The sequence below is a fragment of the Podarcis muralis genome, chromosome 1 (genome assembly GCF_964188315.1).
Source record: "Podarcis muralis chromosome 1, rPodMur119.hap1.1, whole genome shotgun sequence".
NCBI lineage: Eukaryota > Metazoa > Chordata > Lepidosauria > Squamata > Lacertidae > Podarcis > Podarcis muralis.
Genome location: NC_135655.1, coordinates 58,049,969 through 58,068,701, shown reverse-complemented (window position 1 = coordinate 58,068,701; position 18,733 = coordinate 58,049,969). Strand labels below are relative to the sequence as shown.

Sequence of the window (18,733 nt, the reverse complement as noted above, 5' to 3'; positions counted from 1 at the left end):
GTAAAAAAATACAAATTGCATGATAGAGATCAATGAGGAAAAGAAATGAAAATAAAACTGCTAATATAATGCTGTTATACAAGTCTATGGATTTGGAATAGTGCATACAGTTTTGGTTACCTTAACTCAAATAGAATGTTGTAGAGTTGGAAAAGGTTCAGAAAAGGGCAGCTCAAATTATCAAGAGGATGGAGTGACTCTTGTGATGAAAAATTGCATCGACTGGGACTTTTTAGTTTTGAAAAAAGATGAGTAAGCTCCTTCATCAAGTTGTCCACTATGACCCCAAGGGGTAGCACAGGTAAGGACATTGGAAATGGGAGCAGTCTATTATTATTATTATTATTATTATTATTATTATTATTATTATTATTATTATTATACCCAACCCATCTGCCTATGTTGCCCCAGCTACTGGGCAGCTTCCAAAAAAATATGGGAACATCAACAAACATTAAAAGCTAAATGAACTCAGTGTAGGTTAGCTTCCTGTGTTCTCAGTCAGTCAGTACTTTATTATGACCCATTCAGGTTAAAATACAGAGTGCAAATACAGTACACAAAAGTGCACTTCCTCCAGCTTAACTAAAACAATCAACCTATATGTTATTAGAATTCAAAGTGTTGGTGCTGACCTTTAAAGCCCTAAACGGCCTCGGACCTGTTTATCTGAAGGAGCGTCTCCACCCCCATCGTTCAGCCCAGACACAGGTCCATCTCCAAGAGTCTTCTGCTGGTTCCCTCACTGCGAGAAGTGAGGTTACAGGGAACCAGGCAGAGGGCCTTCTACATGGTGGCGCCCGATCTGTGGAACATCCTCCCACCAGATGTCAAGGAAATAAACAACTATCTGACTTTTAGAAGACATCTGAAGGCAGCCCTGTTTAGGGAAGTTTTTAATGTTTGAAGTTTTATTCTGTTTTTAATGTTCTGTTGAAAGCCGCCCAGAGCGGCTGGGGTAGAAATAATAATATTATAGAAAAGCATCCACGAATCAGTATGGTTACATTTCAGTTGGTAACGCTGTGGGCTGCTAAGTGTTCAAAGCTTCTGTTTGCGAAATGTGCATTATCAAGATGCTGACTGACCTTAGTTCCAATCTCAAGCTGTAAGCAAGAGGAACAACTCATTGTGGGCACCTTTTCAAAGCATCAGATACAGCTCAGATAAGCTGGTGGCTGTGTTGACTGTGGCTATCATAGTGAAAAGTTCTTCAGATATGAGGCTTCAGCTAATATTCCCTTTGGCAAGTGGAGGCAAGTTTCGCAGTCATGCCTTCCAAGGGCTAGTTTGAAGAAGGATTTGTTTTATGAAAGATTAGCCCACATAATCTACAGAAATAAATTCGCCTTTGAAGCATACTGCTAAAGGAGGAGCACAACTTTAACCTGCATGCAGGCAAGAGGCTGTTATGACAGTGTCCCGAACAGTGAACCCTCTGCTCAGTACTGAAAGGGTGTTGTCTGCATGCAAGGATACCAAATTCCATGCAACAGCTATAATGCAAAAACCACACAATCTGAGTGGAAATTAAGAACTATGCTGGTATGAATTACGCTGGTTTCTTTGGTAAGTCACTCGTGCCAAGCAGGACTTGAAAGTGGATGAAAATACTAGGCTGGAACATTTGATTACTTACACACACACACACACACACACACACACACACACACGTTTGCCAACCTAAGCCAGTATTGTGGGAAAGGCGCTGACTTCTGTTTGTATGTTTGAACCAGAAATTACTCACACCCTGTTCTGTTAGCATTGCTTGACCAGCCCTATTTGATTTCCATAGCACTGTGTTTCTAAGATACAGCACACAAATTATTGGCAGTCTTACTTTGTTTGAGGGTGAATAAATCCCAAGTCAACACAACTACGCCTCAGCGTTTTTAACACTTATCTGCAGCACAACATAGCATAATATACAGGGGTTTGTGTGTGTGCGTGTGATCAATCCAATGGGCTTCCATCACAGCTGATCAACTCAATGGGCTTCCTCACCATCTTACAGTCCAGAAAAGAAAGGGAAAACACACAGCATGAAACCATCTAAAATAGCTTTAAACAACAAGATTGTTAACTGTTGCATGATGCTTATCCCAATTCCAGTGAAAAAAGAATGGCGAAACTCCCACATATTCTAGGAACCAGGAATAAACAAACTATGATTAAATTCCTCCTAGTTTGAGGAAGTGGGAGCACTAGAGTATTTTTAGATGTTTTCCCTCAGAGATCACATCTTCCCAATGGAGCTTTCAAAAGAAAACCTCTCCCCTTTGTCTTTCACCCTTAAAAACCATTTATATCACTTCATGTCTGCTTACAAATTCACATGTATCCTTGTTATTCTTATTCAATTATTTCCGTATGCAATATTGGGGGGGGATTTTTTTTTCTCATGATGGCTTGCCAATTTTAACAAAGTTTTGATGGAAGAGTAATCTTTATAGTAAATAAATAAATATGTTTTTAGGCAAAACAACCATGAGGGGAAAGTCGTAAGGACCTTTAAAAATGTATCTATAGGTCATCCTTGGAATATTAATTACAACTTTCAAGATCTGCTCACATATTCTTGGATAGACTTAAGACCCTGATATGTCCATTTCCCTGAAAAGTAAGGTTGAAGCAGGTGAGAAACATGCCCAGGTGGCTGAAAAGGGGTGGTGCCATTTTGTCACTGTACCATTTTCTCAAGTGTCGGCAGTGTTGGGCTGGGATGTAGCCACCTCATATTTTCTGGTTCCTTCCAATTCTATGGGAGATTACAGATTATTTCCTAGTATGACAAAAGTATAACGTGTAGAACTGAGTTTCAGATTGGAAAAATGAAAAGGAAAAAAAAAACCTGAGGGAACCGAAACTGACGCATTCTTCCATCCCTGCTGTCAGCCTAACCTACCTCACAGAGTTGTGAGGATAAAAGGTGGGAGGTAGGAAGCCATGTACACTATCCTGGGCTTCTTGGAGGAAGAATCATAGAATTGTAGTGTTGAATGGGACCCCAGGGATCATCTAGTCCATCCCCTGCAATGCACGAATCTCAACACAGAGTGGGTAATAATAATAATAATAATAATAATAATAATAATAATAATTTTTATTTATATCCCGCCCTCCCCAGCCAAGGCCGGGCTCAGAGCGGCTTACAAGGAATAATAGAAATAAGTTGAATGATTACAACTTAAAAACAACATTAAAATATTGAAACATTAAAATATTAAAATGTAGCCTCCTCGCAGGAGGAGAAGGAAAAGAAAAAAGAAAGAGAGGGAGGGAATCAAATTGGCTCCAAGCCAAAGGCCAGGCGGAACAACTCTGTCTTACAGGCCCTGCGGAAAGAAATCAGATCCTGCAGGGCCCTGGCCTCATGAGGCAGAGTGTTCAACCAGACTGGAGCCAGTGTTGAAAAGGCCCTGGCTCTGGTTGAAGCCAGTCTAACTTCCTTAGGGCCCGGGACCACTAGGGTGTTGCTATTTATGGACCTTGAGGCTCTCCGTGGGGCATACCAGGAGAGGCGGTCCCGTAGGTATGAGGGTCCCAGGCCGTGAAGGGCTTTAAAGGTCAAAAGCAGCACCTTAAATCTGACCCTGTACTCCACCGGGAGCCAGTGCAGCTGGAGAATCACTGGGTGAATATGCTCCCATGGCAGAGACCCCATGAGGAGCCTCGCTGCAGCATTCTGCACCCGCTGGAGTTTCTGGGACAGCTTCAAGGGCAGCCCCGCGTAGAGCGAATTACAGTAGTCAAGCCTGGAGATGACCGTCACATGGATCACTGTGGCCAGGTTGGGGCGGGAAAGGTCATAAAGGTAAGGCATACAACAAAATGCTGTTTCTGGCTGAGGCACTGCTGCTGTTTTTCTCTATCAATGCATTCCCTAGGCCAGGGGTCTGCAACCCGCGGCTCCGGAACTGCATGTGGCTCTTTTACACCTTTGCCGCGGTTCCGGGGCGGATACTAGCGAGGGGAGGAGGCGCATTGTGCGCCCCGACACTCCCCACTGTGGCGGGCGCTGTACTGGCTGTGACGTCGCATGGGGGCGGTGTGTGCGTTAGTCACACACCGTCCCAACGTCACCTTCCCGCCCGCCCACCCACTACATGGTAAGGGGCATGTACGCTGGTCACTGCATTGAAAGGGGGCATATACGCTGGTCACTGTTTTGAAGGGGAGTGAAGAACACACACACACAAAAAAGGTAACTTGTTAATTTAACGTTTATTTCTATGAGGAGGAGTAATTCTGAGGGGTCAAACAAAGAAATAATAAAAAAGTGACAAAAAAGTTATTTTTATAATGACGAGTTTTGCGGCTCCCATTTTTTTCCCCTTCGGAAACGGGTCCAAGTGGCTCTTTTTGTCTTAAAGGTTGCAGACCCCTGCCCTAGGCTAAGCTGATGTCCTCAGATGTTTTAGACTAGGGGTCAGCAAACTTTTTCAGTGGGGGGCCAGTCCACTGTCCCTCAGACCTTGTGGGGGGCCAGACTATATGGGGGAGGGGGAATGAATGAATTCCTATGCCCCACAAATAACCCAGAGATGCATTTTAAATAAAAGCACACATTCTACTCATGTAAAAACACACTGATTCCTGGACCGTCCGCAGGCCGGATTTAGGAGGCAATTGGGCCGCATCTGGCCCCTGGACCTCCTATAGCCATGCAAGATGAGGCTGATGGGAGTTGTAGTCCAAAAAAACATCTGGAAGGCAGCAGATGGGAGAAAGCTGCCCTAGGCCATGCATGCATGCACTTCAAGTTACAGTGACAATTTGTTGTGCTAAAGATGTGGGAATTAGTGTGTCATTTCGTCCGCTTGCACCATAACATCAGTTTGGCTACTTGCACAACTTGGAATACAAGTTTGTGTGGGAAAGACTGGGATTCTTACTTCCAGGGCTTCAATATCGGTTTGAAGTTGGTGGCAAAATAAATTATAAAAACAATTTTCTCTTTAGGGGAAAAAAAAGTTGAATGCAAGCTATGCAATGAAAAAGGAATTCCTTTCTTATTCATTCTTTCTGAACTGGTATGAGTAACCAGCCTAGTCATATCCTGTACTGCTTATTGACAGGACTGAAGATAATCTGCTCCCTGTGAATAGAAAGGACAACGCCCTTTCTAACAGAATATTAACAAACCTTTCCTTTTCCTGGGAAGGAGAAGTGATGACTCATGAAAAAGGAAAGGAAAGGATCAGGGTATCTACTTACATTTGGATCATATCCAGACAGTGTAAAATATACACCTTAACCATTTTTTAAAAAATCAGAATTAGAGACTTTGCATACTCTCATTCAGCAAATACCTCTGACTCCTGACAGGTACAGCTGCTTTTGCTGCAGGTCCCAGGATTCCTTAGGGGGGAAAGTCATGACTGTTAAAGCAGCATCACGGTGCTTTAAATGTGTAGTGCAGAGGTGGCCAGAGAGATTTGGAGGTCTTTAACGCGGGTGGCGTTGTGGGTTAAACCACAAAGCCTAGGACTTGCCGATCAGAAGGTCGGCGGTTCGAATCCCCGCGACGGGGTGAGCTCCCATTGCCCGGTCCCTGCTCCTGCCAACCTAGCAGTTCGAAAGCACGTCAAAATGCAAATAGATAAATAGGTACCGCTCCGGCGGGAAGGTAAACGGCATTTCCATGTGCTGCTCTGGTTCGCCAGAAGCGGCTTAGTCATGCTGGCCACATGACCCGGAAGCTCTATGCTGGCTCCCTTGGCCAATAAAGCGAGATGAGCGCCGCAACCCCAGAGTCGGTCACGACTGGACCTAATGGTCAGGAGTCCCTTTTGTTGTTTAGTCGTTTAGTCGTGTCCGACTCTTTGTGACCCCATGGACCAGAGCACGCCAGGCACTCCTGTCTTCCACTGCCTCCCGCAATTTGGTCAAACTCATGCTGGTAGCTTCGAGAACACAGTCCAACCATCTTGTCCTCTGTCGTAGCCTTCTTCTTGTGCCCTCCATCTTTCCCAACATCAGGTTCTGTTCCAGGGAGTCTTCTCTTCATACACACATATGTTGAAAACAAGTGACGAAAATAATGTAGCTAGCATGCCTGCTTGCCTTCCTTTCTATATCTTGACTGGAATTTGCAAGAGGTATTGGAACCTATTCAAAAAGAAAAGGAGCCAATTTAATCTTTCTTTGAGATTTTTCAAGGCAAGACTGGCCCTGCTTCTGCTAGGCCTGCTTCAGGTCAAGAGCAGATCTCCTAGTGGGAGGGAGCTACAGCAACCGCCTTACCGCTGCTTACCAGGAGGGGGAGACATGGCAGGGGCACTGCAGGTACACCAGGAGGAGCACTGGATTGGCTGGCCTGGTGTGGCCACTGTCTCCCCCTACTGGTAAGAGGGAATGATGCTGCTGGGAGATGAAGGCTGCTCCTCTGTCCCACCATACAAACCACTGCTGCTTTAGATGTAGGTTTTAAAGAGCTAACAAATGAAATGTTTGTTAAGGAGAGATCATTTCTCCTGTGATTCAGGTAATGCCTATGGCAAAATGGTGACTGGATCGTAACTCTTCAGATGGGGGGGGCTCAACACGGTTGAATATTTCATTTCATTTGGCAGGATTTATATACCGCCTAATTGTCGTAACCTTAATTTATATAACCTTTGAATCAAAAGGGATTTCCCTGTACCATTGTTTCCCAAGTTGTAGTCAGCAGATCAAGTTTCATAAGGTCATCTGCAGCATACCTGTGAAGAACACTTACAATCTGAATTCTATAGAATACAATAACATTCAATATAAGAAATAAAAGAAGCACCGAAAAGGCAATTAAAAATCATATAGCATCCGACACAGCACACTATAATTGCTGCAAGAGGAAGAAAGGTAAGAGTGTGTAAACTGTTGGTCTTTTTAATGGTTATTCCAAAGAAAGGAATACGGTATATTTTCTGTGGTTTCCAGTTCTTTGAACTCCCTCTGCTGGACTTGAACAGATATTGCTAGCGGAAAACTAGACTTGAGTGCTAGACCACGAAGCACAGAACTAAAGTGGATTTAAAGTGCTGTCTCCCTAGTGCAACAAACCCACTTTCTTTCTTAAAAGTGACTTTTAAACTATGATTTAGAATGGAAGGCAAGAAGCGTTGGGGGGGCACTGAATTTTGGCGTCGCACAGGGCGCTGCTGCTGGAATTTGAGGCCCCAAGATCCGCCTCTGATTGTGTTTTTACATACTGAAATCCCATTGAAAACAGTGTTATTTGATTCCCTATAAACATAGGAGTGAGTCAGAGCATTGCTCCATCTAGCTCACTATTGTCTACACAGATTGGCAGCAGCTCTCCAGGAACTCAGGGGCCATTTCCAGCCCTATCTGGGTATTCTGGGAATTGAGCCTGGCACCTAACACTGAGCCATGGATCTTGGCCCCAAAATATGCACTCACCTACACACATTGCACTCTAAATATCTCCCCTTGGAAAGCAATATGACTTTAAAGTGCTTGGCTTTGACTGCCCAAAGCATTTTTATCCATTGTATTTATTTACATAAATTAGAATGTGCAATAATATTTTTTTTAAAAAAATTAAATATGTAATAGAGGACATACATTTCAATAACATACAAGAAGTAAGGAAGGAAGACTGTACAACTGAATTAAAATTAAGCATATGCACAAAATACAAATCTCTCAAAAGAATTTTTATTATTGGTACCGGGAGGGGATAGTGGTTAATCAATCAATCAATTAATTAATAATTTTGATTGTTTTCTTTTATTACATACAGCATTACAATTGTTTGAGAAGTGCAGAAATAAAACAACGACTTTGCCCTTTTGACATCATGTCCACAACTTAGAAAAACAGTTGTCCTATCTTTAAAAGACATCTGAAGGCAGCCCTGTTTAGGAAAGTTTTTAATATTTAATGCTGTACTGTTTTTAACATTTGATTGGGAGCGCCCCAGAGTATAATAAATTATAATTATTATTATTATTATTATTATTATTATTATTATTATTATTATTATTATTATTATTAAATAAATACAATGTCCACAACTTAGAAAATAAAACGATGCAGAGCGGAAAACTGGTTGCTGCAGAAATGCATAAACCATGTTTCTGCAACGGAGCAGACAGATCAGTTTTAATGCGGTTTGTAACACCACCTCCATATTTTTAAGTGAAATGCTTAAGTAGAAAAGCCGCACATTTATTTCTGAGCTTCTGGCTGGCTTGATACGTGTTAACAGCGGCGCTAGTTGCAAAAGCTGTGCCAATGCTGCCCCCTGGTGTCCGCGGAGCGCCCTGCGATTCTCTCCCTTGCCTCGGATTTCCGGAGAGAGGCAAGCTGCGCCGCGCGGGCGGAGGGCCACGAAAGGGAAGCGACCTCCCTCCGGATGACGCCGGAGCCTCCGGATCGACAACAAAGTTCCAACCAGGAAGTAAGTATGTAAAGCTTTCTAAAAACTTAAGTTTTCCATTTTTTCCCAACCTCCTATCGAGATTTCAGCGCCGCGCCAAAAGTTTCCTGGCGTTTGTTTTGGGGGGAAAGTTTAGAAAACAAAGTGAAAGAGAAAGTCAGATTTTTAAAAGTTGCGTTTTCTGCCCGATGATCGCCCTGGGGTTCAAATGCATCTTTGCTAGATGTTTCTCTGCCCATAAAAAAAAAAAAAAACCTGCATTAAAGCAGTATTCTATTTAAAAAGGAGAAAGGTTTCCTGAATACGGATGCCTTTCATATGGGCACCCTAACCTCCCGCCTTGCTCTTCCTAGGTTCCCCAGAAATGGATCCGTTTTTGGATCTTCTGAATTTATTCTCGAGGAGCCTTTCTCCAAAGGAGCTCGCCGATCTCAAGTTCCTTTGCCGGGATCGCATTGGCAAAAAAAAGCTCGAGGCCGTGCAGAGTGGCCTCGATCTATTCAACATTTTCCTGGAACAGGAAATAGTTACGAGGACCAAGGTGGAGTTCTTGGAGCACGCCTTCAAAAGCCTGCAAAGAGAAGATCTGCTGACTTTGCTCAGGCAGTTTGAAGACGGCGCAAGTGGGGGCCCGGAAGATCAGCTGGATGCGCAAGAAAAACGTAGGTGGAAATGGCTTTTTTGTTTAATCGAAGGAAGTGGGCTTTGGCATATGAAAATTTGTTTCTTTATTATTGTGTTTGTAGCCTGTAAGGAGCTAAAGGTGTTCTACACCCTCACTCTGGCTTTTGACACTTGAGGTGTGTATTTTCAGGACCCACCTTAGTTTTGTAATTTTAAGTTGTTTTGCACAGTTTTTAAATTTGTGTTTTAATATTGATTATGTCATTTAATTGTTGTGACTTGACCATAGGGCTTAGGGTAAATTCTTAATACTACTACTACAACTAATAGTAATAATAATGTTAATGTTGCCTGAAGCAGCTCAGTTCACCTTTTTGTATTGCATAACCTTCAACTTTTTGAGGGATGCGGGTGGCGCTGTGGGTTAAACCACAGAGCCTAGGACTTGCCGATCAGAAGGTTGGCGGTTCGAATCCCCGCAACGGGGTGAGCTCCCGTTGATCGGTCCCTGCTCCTGCCAGCCTAGCAGTTTGAAAGCACGTCAAAGTGCAAGTAGATAAATAGGTACTGCTCTGGTGGGAAGGTAAATGGCGTTTCCATGCACTGCTCTGGTTCGCCAGCAGCAGCTTAGTCATGCTGGCCACGTGACCCGGAAGCTGTACGCCGGCTCCCTCGGCCAATAAAGCAAGATGAGCGCCGCAACCTCAGAGTCTGTCACGACTGGACCTAACGGTCAGGGGTCCTTTTACCTTTACCTTTTAACCTTCAACTTTAGTTTCATCTTGATCAAGCTGCTATTAAAGCTGATCAAGCTGTCTTGTCTAGGGTTCTTGCTTTTAACAACTTGAAACAATTTGCTTAGCCCACTAGCCTTATTTAGGTGTTTGCATGCATGTACACGTGAGGCCTTAGAGCAGCTTTCACCACTACAACGCCCATCAGCCCCAGCCAGTTTGGCCAGTTTGACTGGGGCTGATGGGAGTTGTAGTTGGAAACAACTGGAGGCCCCAGACTAGCAGAGGAGTGACTTAGAGTGAGGAGGAGGTGCATTGGCAAGCCCACCCTCCAGCGTTCCCTTGTGCATGGGCTCATATTTAGGCCCTCACATGTTCAGCATAAAGGACTTATGGGGGCTTCTGCATACATTTGACTGAATGCATAAAGAAGCATCCCTATGATTGAGAGTTCTAATAATGCAGGCATTATCATGATGCTTCCAACATGCTCAGACATCCTCTTCAGCCCTTCACACTGAACACTTGAAAGTCTGAAGAGAAGCCTCTATGTAAATATTGGGGACAGGATTTGTATGTGCACCTCTGCCTCCTCCCTGCTTTAAGGCTTTGTGTGAAGTCCTGAATAGGGCTAATGCCATCTGCATTCCAGAACTCCTCTTAAACTTTTTTTGCTTACAGGTATCCTGCAAGGAAAAAAGATGGTAACTCTTTTCCTGTTTCCCGATATAGAAATAAACAGAAACTTCCTGTGTGCTTGCAGGAAATGATGTTTGCAAGCATTGCCAAGCTGCTGATCAGTGGTGCCTGCAAAGCATTGGGCCCAGGGATTCCCAGTATTCGACAATCAGCTGATCGCTGCTGGCAGAAGGCAGTTAGAAACTCCTCTGAGCTATGGCCTTTTCTGAGCTTCTCAAATCTGACCAATGGGCCTGATGGTTCTCTCTCCCCCCCACCTCTTCACCATTAGCCAAGTTTGACAGATGAGTGAGGCTGCTCACTTGTCCATCACCTGATGTCACAATGGCAGATGATACACACACATGCATGCCTGGTTTGAAATCAGAGTGTGTGGGCAAATGCACTGTGTACAAAGTACCAGCGATCAGCTGATTGTAAAGTACTGGGAATCCCTGGGCCTGGTGCTTTGCATGGGGTTCTGCTTGGCAATGCCTGCAAACCTCATTTCATCACAGCCAAGTAACTGCATGTTCCACTCCACATCTGGCATCATGTATGATGTCAGGTGTAGGGCATGTGGGTGTGGCTGGGCTGGAGGCTCCTTACTCCTTAAGTACAGTCAAAGGTTGGCCAGTGAACTTCTCGCTGGGTATGTAGATACCCAGAGGCCCTGCACACCTCAAGATGAAAAATGGGGTTGGCTGGGTGGCAAATATGGGAAGCAGCACCCAGACTGGAGTCCTGTCCCATCTCTTGAGTGTTACGCCATAACCCCGAGTGTTTCACAGTAGGACAAGTAGGAGGGTCAAGACAGCGTATTCTCTGGAGTATGGCAGGAGGAGCGTTAAATGGTCCATTGTGAATTAGCAAGTTGACGCAAACTATGATTTTGTTTTTAGGTAAGCTGGACAAAGCATTTGAGATCATATGTGATCACGTTGGGAAAAACTGGAAAATGCTCGTTCGAAAACTTGGCATCTCAGAAGTCAAAATCGATAGAATTGTAACCGCCAATCCGTATAACATGCATGAACAAATGATGCAATCGCTTCTAGAGTGGCGGAAATCAAGGGGGAAGGAAGCAAAGGTTGACGATGTAATAAAAGCCCTCAAGAACTGTCATATGAAACTTGCGGCAGACTATGTTGAAGAAGCTTTGCAACGGGAAACTGAACAATGAAATCAATGGGAAAAGATGACATGAAATGGAAAATTAAAGACACAGTTGAGCTGTCATTAAAAAACAACAACAAATTGGTTGGGGCCTGTGGCTGCTATAGACAAACCACTTACAGAACTGCATTTGCACTTAACCTTGCTTAGTTCTTTCTCTTCTTGCTCTCTGCTTTGCTCCAAGACTGATTTATGGGTCAATCTGAGGGTCTCACCCAGCAAGCTGGGAGGTCGGCTTATGCTAGCTAGCATCATGTAGTCAGGATGTTATACATTCCCAGCACAAAAGCTGAAAAAGAGGAAACACAAGCACTCCAAAACACACAGCCCATAGCAAATAGAAGCATCCAGTACTGGGATGGGAAATGGGCCAGACTGGAGGCTGGATTCCTTAATCCTCCACTCTCTGTGGGCCACCTTTGACAGGTGGAACTACCCACCAGCCAAGTCAGCTGCCATTACATAGATAGCAAGTGACTGGCACCACACCTATCAGAGTTCACTTGAGCAGGAGCTACGGTAGCCTCCTTCAAAGATGGGCTTTCAGAGCCAATCAGCTGAATTCCAGAGCAATATCGCACGTTGTCACCAGCAAGTAGGCTCCTACATTGGTCAGGCATATAGGGAGCCAATCCATTTCCAGAAACAGGAAAATACCCCCATGGCATCCCAGAGCCAGTGTGGTATAGTGGTTAAGAGCGGTAGTCTCGTAATCTGGTGAACCGGGTTCGATTCCCCGCTCCTCCACATGCAGCTGCTGGGTGACCTTGGGCTAGTCACACTTCTCTCTGAAGTCTCTCAGCCCCACTCACCTCACAGAGTGTTTGTTGTGGGGGAGGAAGAGAAAGGAGAATGTTAGCCACTTTGAGACTCCTTTGGGTAGTGATAAAGCGGGATATCAAATCCAAACTCTTCTTCTTCTCTTCCCCACTGCATGCAATGTGTGGGATACCATGAAGCTCTAATCATGCAGAACAGTGGTTCTCACACCTTTTTCTCTGAGCCACACATTCAGAATAAAAAATTGCTTGCACCACACCACATTTTTTAGAAGAAATCCATTGGGAAACAAAAAAGAAACAACAACTAGCAGTCCTTGATTTCTGGACATCCAGAAAGTAAAAAACTGCAGCTACATAAGAAGATGAATCATTCCCAAAATATGATACTGGTTGTTCTTGAATCTCCCAGCCCCACTTGCCATCCTCTCTTGCCACCCCCTTTAAGAACCACTGCTGTAGAGCAACCCGGGTTTCTTGTGTGAGAGGTCCCAGGTTTAGGCCTGGATGTGAACTCTCACTGGGTGCAGCTGGGAAGAGTACAAACAGGCACACTGGGGAGAATGTTGTGGCAGCCAATCGGGGCGAGTTCTGCATGAGCCAGCATCCCATATAGCGAATTGCCTGCCTCCAGGTTGGTTTTACCATCAACCATTGCCTCTCCCTGGCCCCTGCACCTCTCTCCCCATGCCACAGCATTCACCACAGTACTCATGATCGCCTCAGAGGGTGCCACCATCCCTTTACCCTAAACCAGAGTAGCCAATGTAGAGCCTGCCTGATGTTGTTAGACTTCACTTCCCATCAGCCACAGCCAGCCTGGCCAATGGTCAAGGATGATGGGAGTTGTAGTCTAGCAGCATCTGGAGAGCCACAGGCTTCCCCATTCATGTCATTGGAGCTCCTGCTCTTGTCCAAGCTTACCATGAACCTGGATTGCCTGTGCTGTTTGTAGCACTGTGTCACAAATTGGCTACCCAGGTGACTTTATAAGGACTTTGTGGTTGCTTCCACCAGCAGAGGTCCAGCATATTGTTATTTCTGTCTAAATGGAAAAACAACTATTGAATAGATCTTTTTTGGGGACCATAGCCATTCAGTGAACATTTGAGCGGAGTGGCGGGACTGTACGTACTAGCCCTGTACCCAATGCCATCTTGCCCCTCTGGCACATACAGCATTAGTCAGAAAGCACCCAGCATGCACACTGTTGTACACATCAAGTTCTTGATTGTCAAGGAAAGCGGTATGTCTGTACATGTTGGGCCCCAGTCCGGGAGCTTCGGCTGGTGCACAAGGCAGCGGCTAGACTGCTAATGGGGCAGATGGACTGCCTGAGCTCGTGTATCCCCATTTGATCCTTGAGATCATCTGGAAGATCGCAGTTAGTTGTCCCCATGTTACAGAGGCCCCACCGGCCTCGACCAGAATTTGGACTTTTAAGGTTAGCCCGTCCCAAGCGGAGATTCTGCAGGCTTTCACACTTTTGACTTTCAGGCGTCCCTTGAAGACTATTCTGACAGGCTTATGCAGTTGTTTAACTTTTTCTTGAGTAGCCAATCATTTTAATGATTGTTCTGTTCTGCTCTTAAAGTACATAACAGTAGTACAATGGTACCTTGGTTCTTGAACTTAATCTGTTCCAGGAGTCCGTTCAACTCCCAAAACAGTTCAAAAACCAAGGTGCGGCTTCTGATTGGCTGCAGGAGCTTCCTGCAATCAAGTGGAAGCCGTGCCAGACATTCAGCTTCCGAAAAATGTTTGCAAACCGGAACACTTACTTCTGGGTTTGCAGTGTTGAGGAGCCAAAGCGTGAGAGTACCAAGGCGTTTGAGAACCAAGGTACGACTGTAATAGATAATACGTTGGTTATATAGCCATATCCACAGTGTTCAAAATTAGCCAGGCACATTTTGCACCTGGTTAAACCACAGAGCCTAGGACTTGCTGATCAGAAGGTCGGCGGTTCGAATCCCCATGACGCGGTGAGCTCCCATTGCTCGGTCCCTTCTCCTCCCAACCTAGCAGTTCGAAAGCACGAAGTGCAGGTAGATAAATAGCGGGAAGGTAAACGGCGTTTCCGTGCGCTGCTCTGGTTCACCAGAAGTGGCTTAGTCATGCTGGCCACATGACCTGGAAGCTGTACGCCGGCTCCCTCGGCCAGTAAAGCGAGATGAGCGCCGCAACCCCAGAGTCGTCTGCGACTGAACCTAACGGTCAGGGGTCCCTTTACCTTATTGGCCACTTGCCACCAAGTGAAGATGCCCGGGTGGCAGGATGGCGCCTGGAGGTGTTTGCCTGGGGATCCTTGGACCTGGACTGTTTTCACACACTAGCAGCGCATCCTGTAGAATTCTATCCATTGTATTTTATCTGCACAATCAGAATGAGTTTCAGGAACCAAAAAGCAGTATTGAAAAGTACAACTTAGCAGCCGCCTGGCCCAAAAATGGCAACTAGGCATTTCTATTTGGCAACTGTAACCCCAGTTCAAGGAGCCATTTGGCACCTACCGTAGCTTATATATTTGAGTTTCTATCACTGCTTATCCATGTGCCTGGTGTTTCTGCAAAGGGGACCTGCCCTTGCCCCAAGGTGCTACATTTCCTTTTCACGCTTGTGCAGCTTGAAAGATTGCCGGTTAACTGGCGCATTCTTTGTGTTTGGCACTAGGAAGGAATTGGCAGACCCTGAATCTAGCGTTGAATTTACAAAATAACGTTACAAGACAGCAACATGTAGCTGACATGCTTTCCGCTAACATCTCGCACACGGCTGGCTTTGTTGCTTGTAAAATTGGCAAGTTAATACTTGACTTCAGCTGCAATAAACTTTCTTGGGGACTCTACCACAATTTTAATTACTATATTTCTGAGCTATGGAAAGCGAATCTCACATGAATTTCACAAGAGTGCTGCAGACATTCTCAAGTACACGAGTGAAGAAGCAATCCATGGCTTTTTCTTTGATGTTCTGCACGTACAATTTTCAGTAACTGAACCGTAGCTGAACAACTTTTGGACAGAGGCGATCTGTGTAATTAAAGACTCCCATCGTACAGAAAAATGAATGAAAGTGGAACAAGCATTGTGATCTGTCATTTTGTGGTGTTTAGGTGCCAAATTTGAATGCCTGGAAGGATTCCAAAAGTCAAGCACCTTATTTTTATTTTTTAAGACTCTGAAAACTACAGTGGTACCTCAGGTTAAGTACTTAATTCGCTCTGGAGGTCCGTACTTAACCTGAAACTGTTCTAAAATAAAATATAGCAATCTTAATAGTAAGGCTCGATAGAAGGGACTTTGAGGGGGAGCTTCTCTTACAGGATTCTACTGTAGAAATTCCCTTTAATGGGTTGCCACCATATTTCCTAATTGTTTGTTACTGCTACTTATTTCTGTCGCTCACACGCTTAAACTGCTGACTTTCCCTGTTATTCTCTGTAAGTCACTGGGGAGAATTTCCCCTCCCCTTTTTTTTCATCCTGTTAGAGCAGCCTTTTATATAATTGAAAACAATTAACATACCTTGACTCTTTACTCATCCTGCTCCTTCCTTTTCTGAAGGCGTTTTCTCAAAGCAGAGATTTTGCTGTAAGCGAAGAACACCGGAAAGAAATCTAGGCAAGAATCCTTGTGTGTTTTGTTGCAACAGAGTTTAGAAACGACCCATTTCTAGGGGCACATCTGTTGGTTACCTACATTCCGCAAATATGTCTCTTAAGATTATTTTTTTTTTCTTAATATTAAAATAATATTTCCAATTCTGTTGATTGTTAGTTTGTTTGCAGCTTCGGTAGCAGCATCTCAAAAACATAAATATGCAGTATGCCAAAACTGTTTTTCAGTGTCATTATTAAAGGTCTAGTATTCAGCCAATCTGCAGAATTCTCCTTTCTCTAAGCCAAATTTCTGTTAACTTTGACCTTGAAACAGCAGGCTATGCCTTATGTGATCCAGCCCTACACAATAGAAATTTTACTGGCATCCTTGGCAAATGTAAACTTGGTTTTTATTTATTTTTAAGAAAATCTTATGACAGTTAGATGGTGCCTTGTACACCATTTTTTCCTGGCAACTCCTGCAGCCAAGCTGGTGCCAAACATATTGCTCTGCTTTCCTTTGGACCACATCAGCGAGGCTGAGAGAGGAGTCTTGTCGCCTGGGCAGCCCAGGAGCTCCCTACACACTGCCTAGGCTTGCACTTTGCAGAGGTCACTTTGGTGCTGCTAACCCAGCCTTTGACTTCACCCCCTGGAGGCACACTCCCGTGTCTCTTGAGACAGAAGGATACTAATAATAATAACAACAGCCTTTATTGGCTTTCAACAAAATATAAACAAAACGCAAAGTTTCTCCCTCTTCCCGCTCCCCGATCCCCTGGAGCAGAATGTTAGATGTTGTTGTTTAGTCGTTTAGTCATGTCCGACTCTTCATGACTCCATGGACCAGAGCACGCCAGGCACTCCTGTCTTCCACTGCCTCCCGCAGTTTGGTCAGACTCATGTTAGATAGGAAATTAATAATAAATATTTAGTTCCAAAACTGCATTTGGCTTTCAGCAACTAAGGTACCATAGGAAGCTCTGGGAGAAGGACTCCACGGTCAGAGAGGAAGGCCATCTTTGTTGCCACAGGTCTCCCTACCTTGGGCATATCTGTGGAAAGTCGAATAGGTGGTACCACCAGTGGTATTCCAATAGCACAGGGGACCAAAATTGGGCAATCTAGGAGTCGGGACATCAATTAACAGGTTTCTTTTTTTAAAAAAAAAGTTTTATTTATTATTATTAATGCACAATGAAAAAAGCCATACATCAAAACTGAACAAAAAAACCCAAACCCAAGTAGAAATAATAATAAACAAAATAAAAAAAAATATCACAAAGCATTATAACAAAAAGAAAAGAGGTCTTTTGACTAGTCAACTAACAGGTGGCGCTGTGGTCTAAACCACAGAGCCTAGGGCTTGCCGATCAGAAGATTGGTGGTTCAAATCCCCACGACGGGGTGAGCTCCTGTTGCTCGGTCCCTGCTCCTGCCAATCTAGCAGTTCGAAAGCACATCAAAGTGCAAGTAGATAAATAGGTACCTGTTATGTACTGAAGTTCTCACCCTGGGCCAGCAGGGGATACTGTAGATAGTTATGCAAATGAAGGATCGAAAGTGACGTTTAGTGATTGGATAGTTTTAGAAAGTTGCTACAGTTACGTTGTTCTGGAGCTCTATATAAGCAGGCTGACTGAGCTCTTCAGTTCAGTTCTGTTCTGGCCTCTGAATAAACAAGAGCTGTTTGAAGAATCGCTGTGTCGTCTGATATGTTCGCCCACAACTTAACAGTACCGCTCCGGCAGGAAGGTAAACAGCATTTCTGTGCGCTGCTCTGGTTTGCCAGAAGCAGCTTAGTCATGCTGGCCACATGACCCGGAAGCTGTCTGTGGACAAATCCTGGCTCCCTCGGCCTGTAGAGTGAGATGAGCGCCGCAACCCCAGAGTCGTCCGTGACTGGAACTAACAGTCAGGGGGTACCTTTACCTTTTAAGCCCCTTCACAACACCCAAATGAGCCCTGGAATTAGCAGTGGGGTGGCAGTGGAGAAAATAAAATGGAAACTTCTCCCACCTACCTCTGGCCAGATTAAGCCAGAGGCCAATGTCTCTTCCATATTAAATGCTAACTTGCATGTTCCCTGTTTGTAGCCAATTTCATAGTCTTAAGCTTACTTTGTAAAGCTGTTTCAGAATAATCCTACTAAAAGGGAGAAGCAAATATGCTGACACAAGCTCCTTGGGGGAAATGTGGAATAAAAATTAATAATCTGATTATTTGAACAAGCTACCTAGTGCCTTCTTCAGCTCATTCAAAGGTACTGATTTTGACCTACCAACTCTAAAGAGCAAATCCTGTGTATACCTGAGTATACTTTGTATACTCAGAAGTAAGCCCCAATGACTTCAATAATGGGTAAGTGCATATAGAACTGCAGCCTAAGTGGCTTTTGCCAGTGATCTCTGACTCCAACTTGAATGCCCTCTTCACATCCTCAGTGCTGTGCCTGATTTGCTAAGCAAAGGTATTCTTAATAGCTACATCACCACTTTAAATATCCTTTCCTTTTAAAACTCACCAATGCCAGATTTTTAATAAATATTTATTTATTTATTTAGCTTGTGGTTTTCTGTTTTGAGAATGTAAGACTTCTTCATTTGGGCTGGGATTAAGTTTGGGGATTTATTTAAAATAAATTTTTTTGATGTATTTTGATTGATTGCCAACTTTAAAATTGATTGCTATTCACCTCAGGCATCTGGGAGAGGGAAGAAGGAAATGTCAGTAACTTACAAAATCTCTGCAGCAT

General features: G+C 44.2%; 1 protein-coding gene across 2 annotated transcripts; it reads left to right on the top strand.

Moving 5' to 3' along the window:
• Positions 1-8,273: 8,273 nt before the first annotated feature.
• FADD (Fas associated via death domain) lies at positions 8,274-11,679 on the top strand. Of its 2 annotated transcripts, none has more exons than XM_028728582.2 (3): positions 8,274-8,407; positions 8,740-9,048; positions 11,325-11,679. In XM_028728582.2, exons 2-3 carry the CDS (start codon positions 8,751-8,753, stop codon positions 11,603-11,605), a joined length of 579 nt encoding a protein of 192 aa, XP_028584415.2. In that variant the 5' UTR covers positions 8,274-8,407; positions 8,740-8,750; the 3' UTR covers positions 11,606-11,679. The 2 variants fall into 2 exon arrangements, with proteins under 2 accessions (XP_028584415.2, XP_028584404.2); XM_028728571.2 differs by having other exon boundaries at positions 8,286-8,411.
• The last annotated feature ends 7,054 nt before the right edge of the window (positions 11,680-18,733 follow it).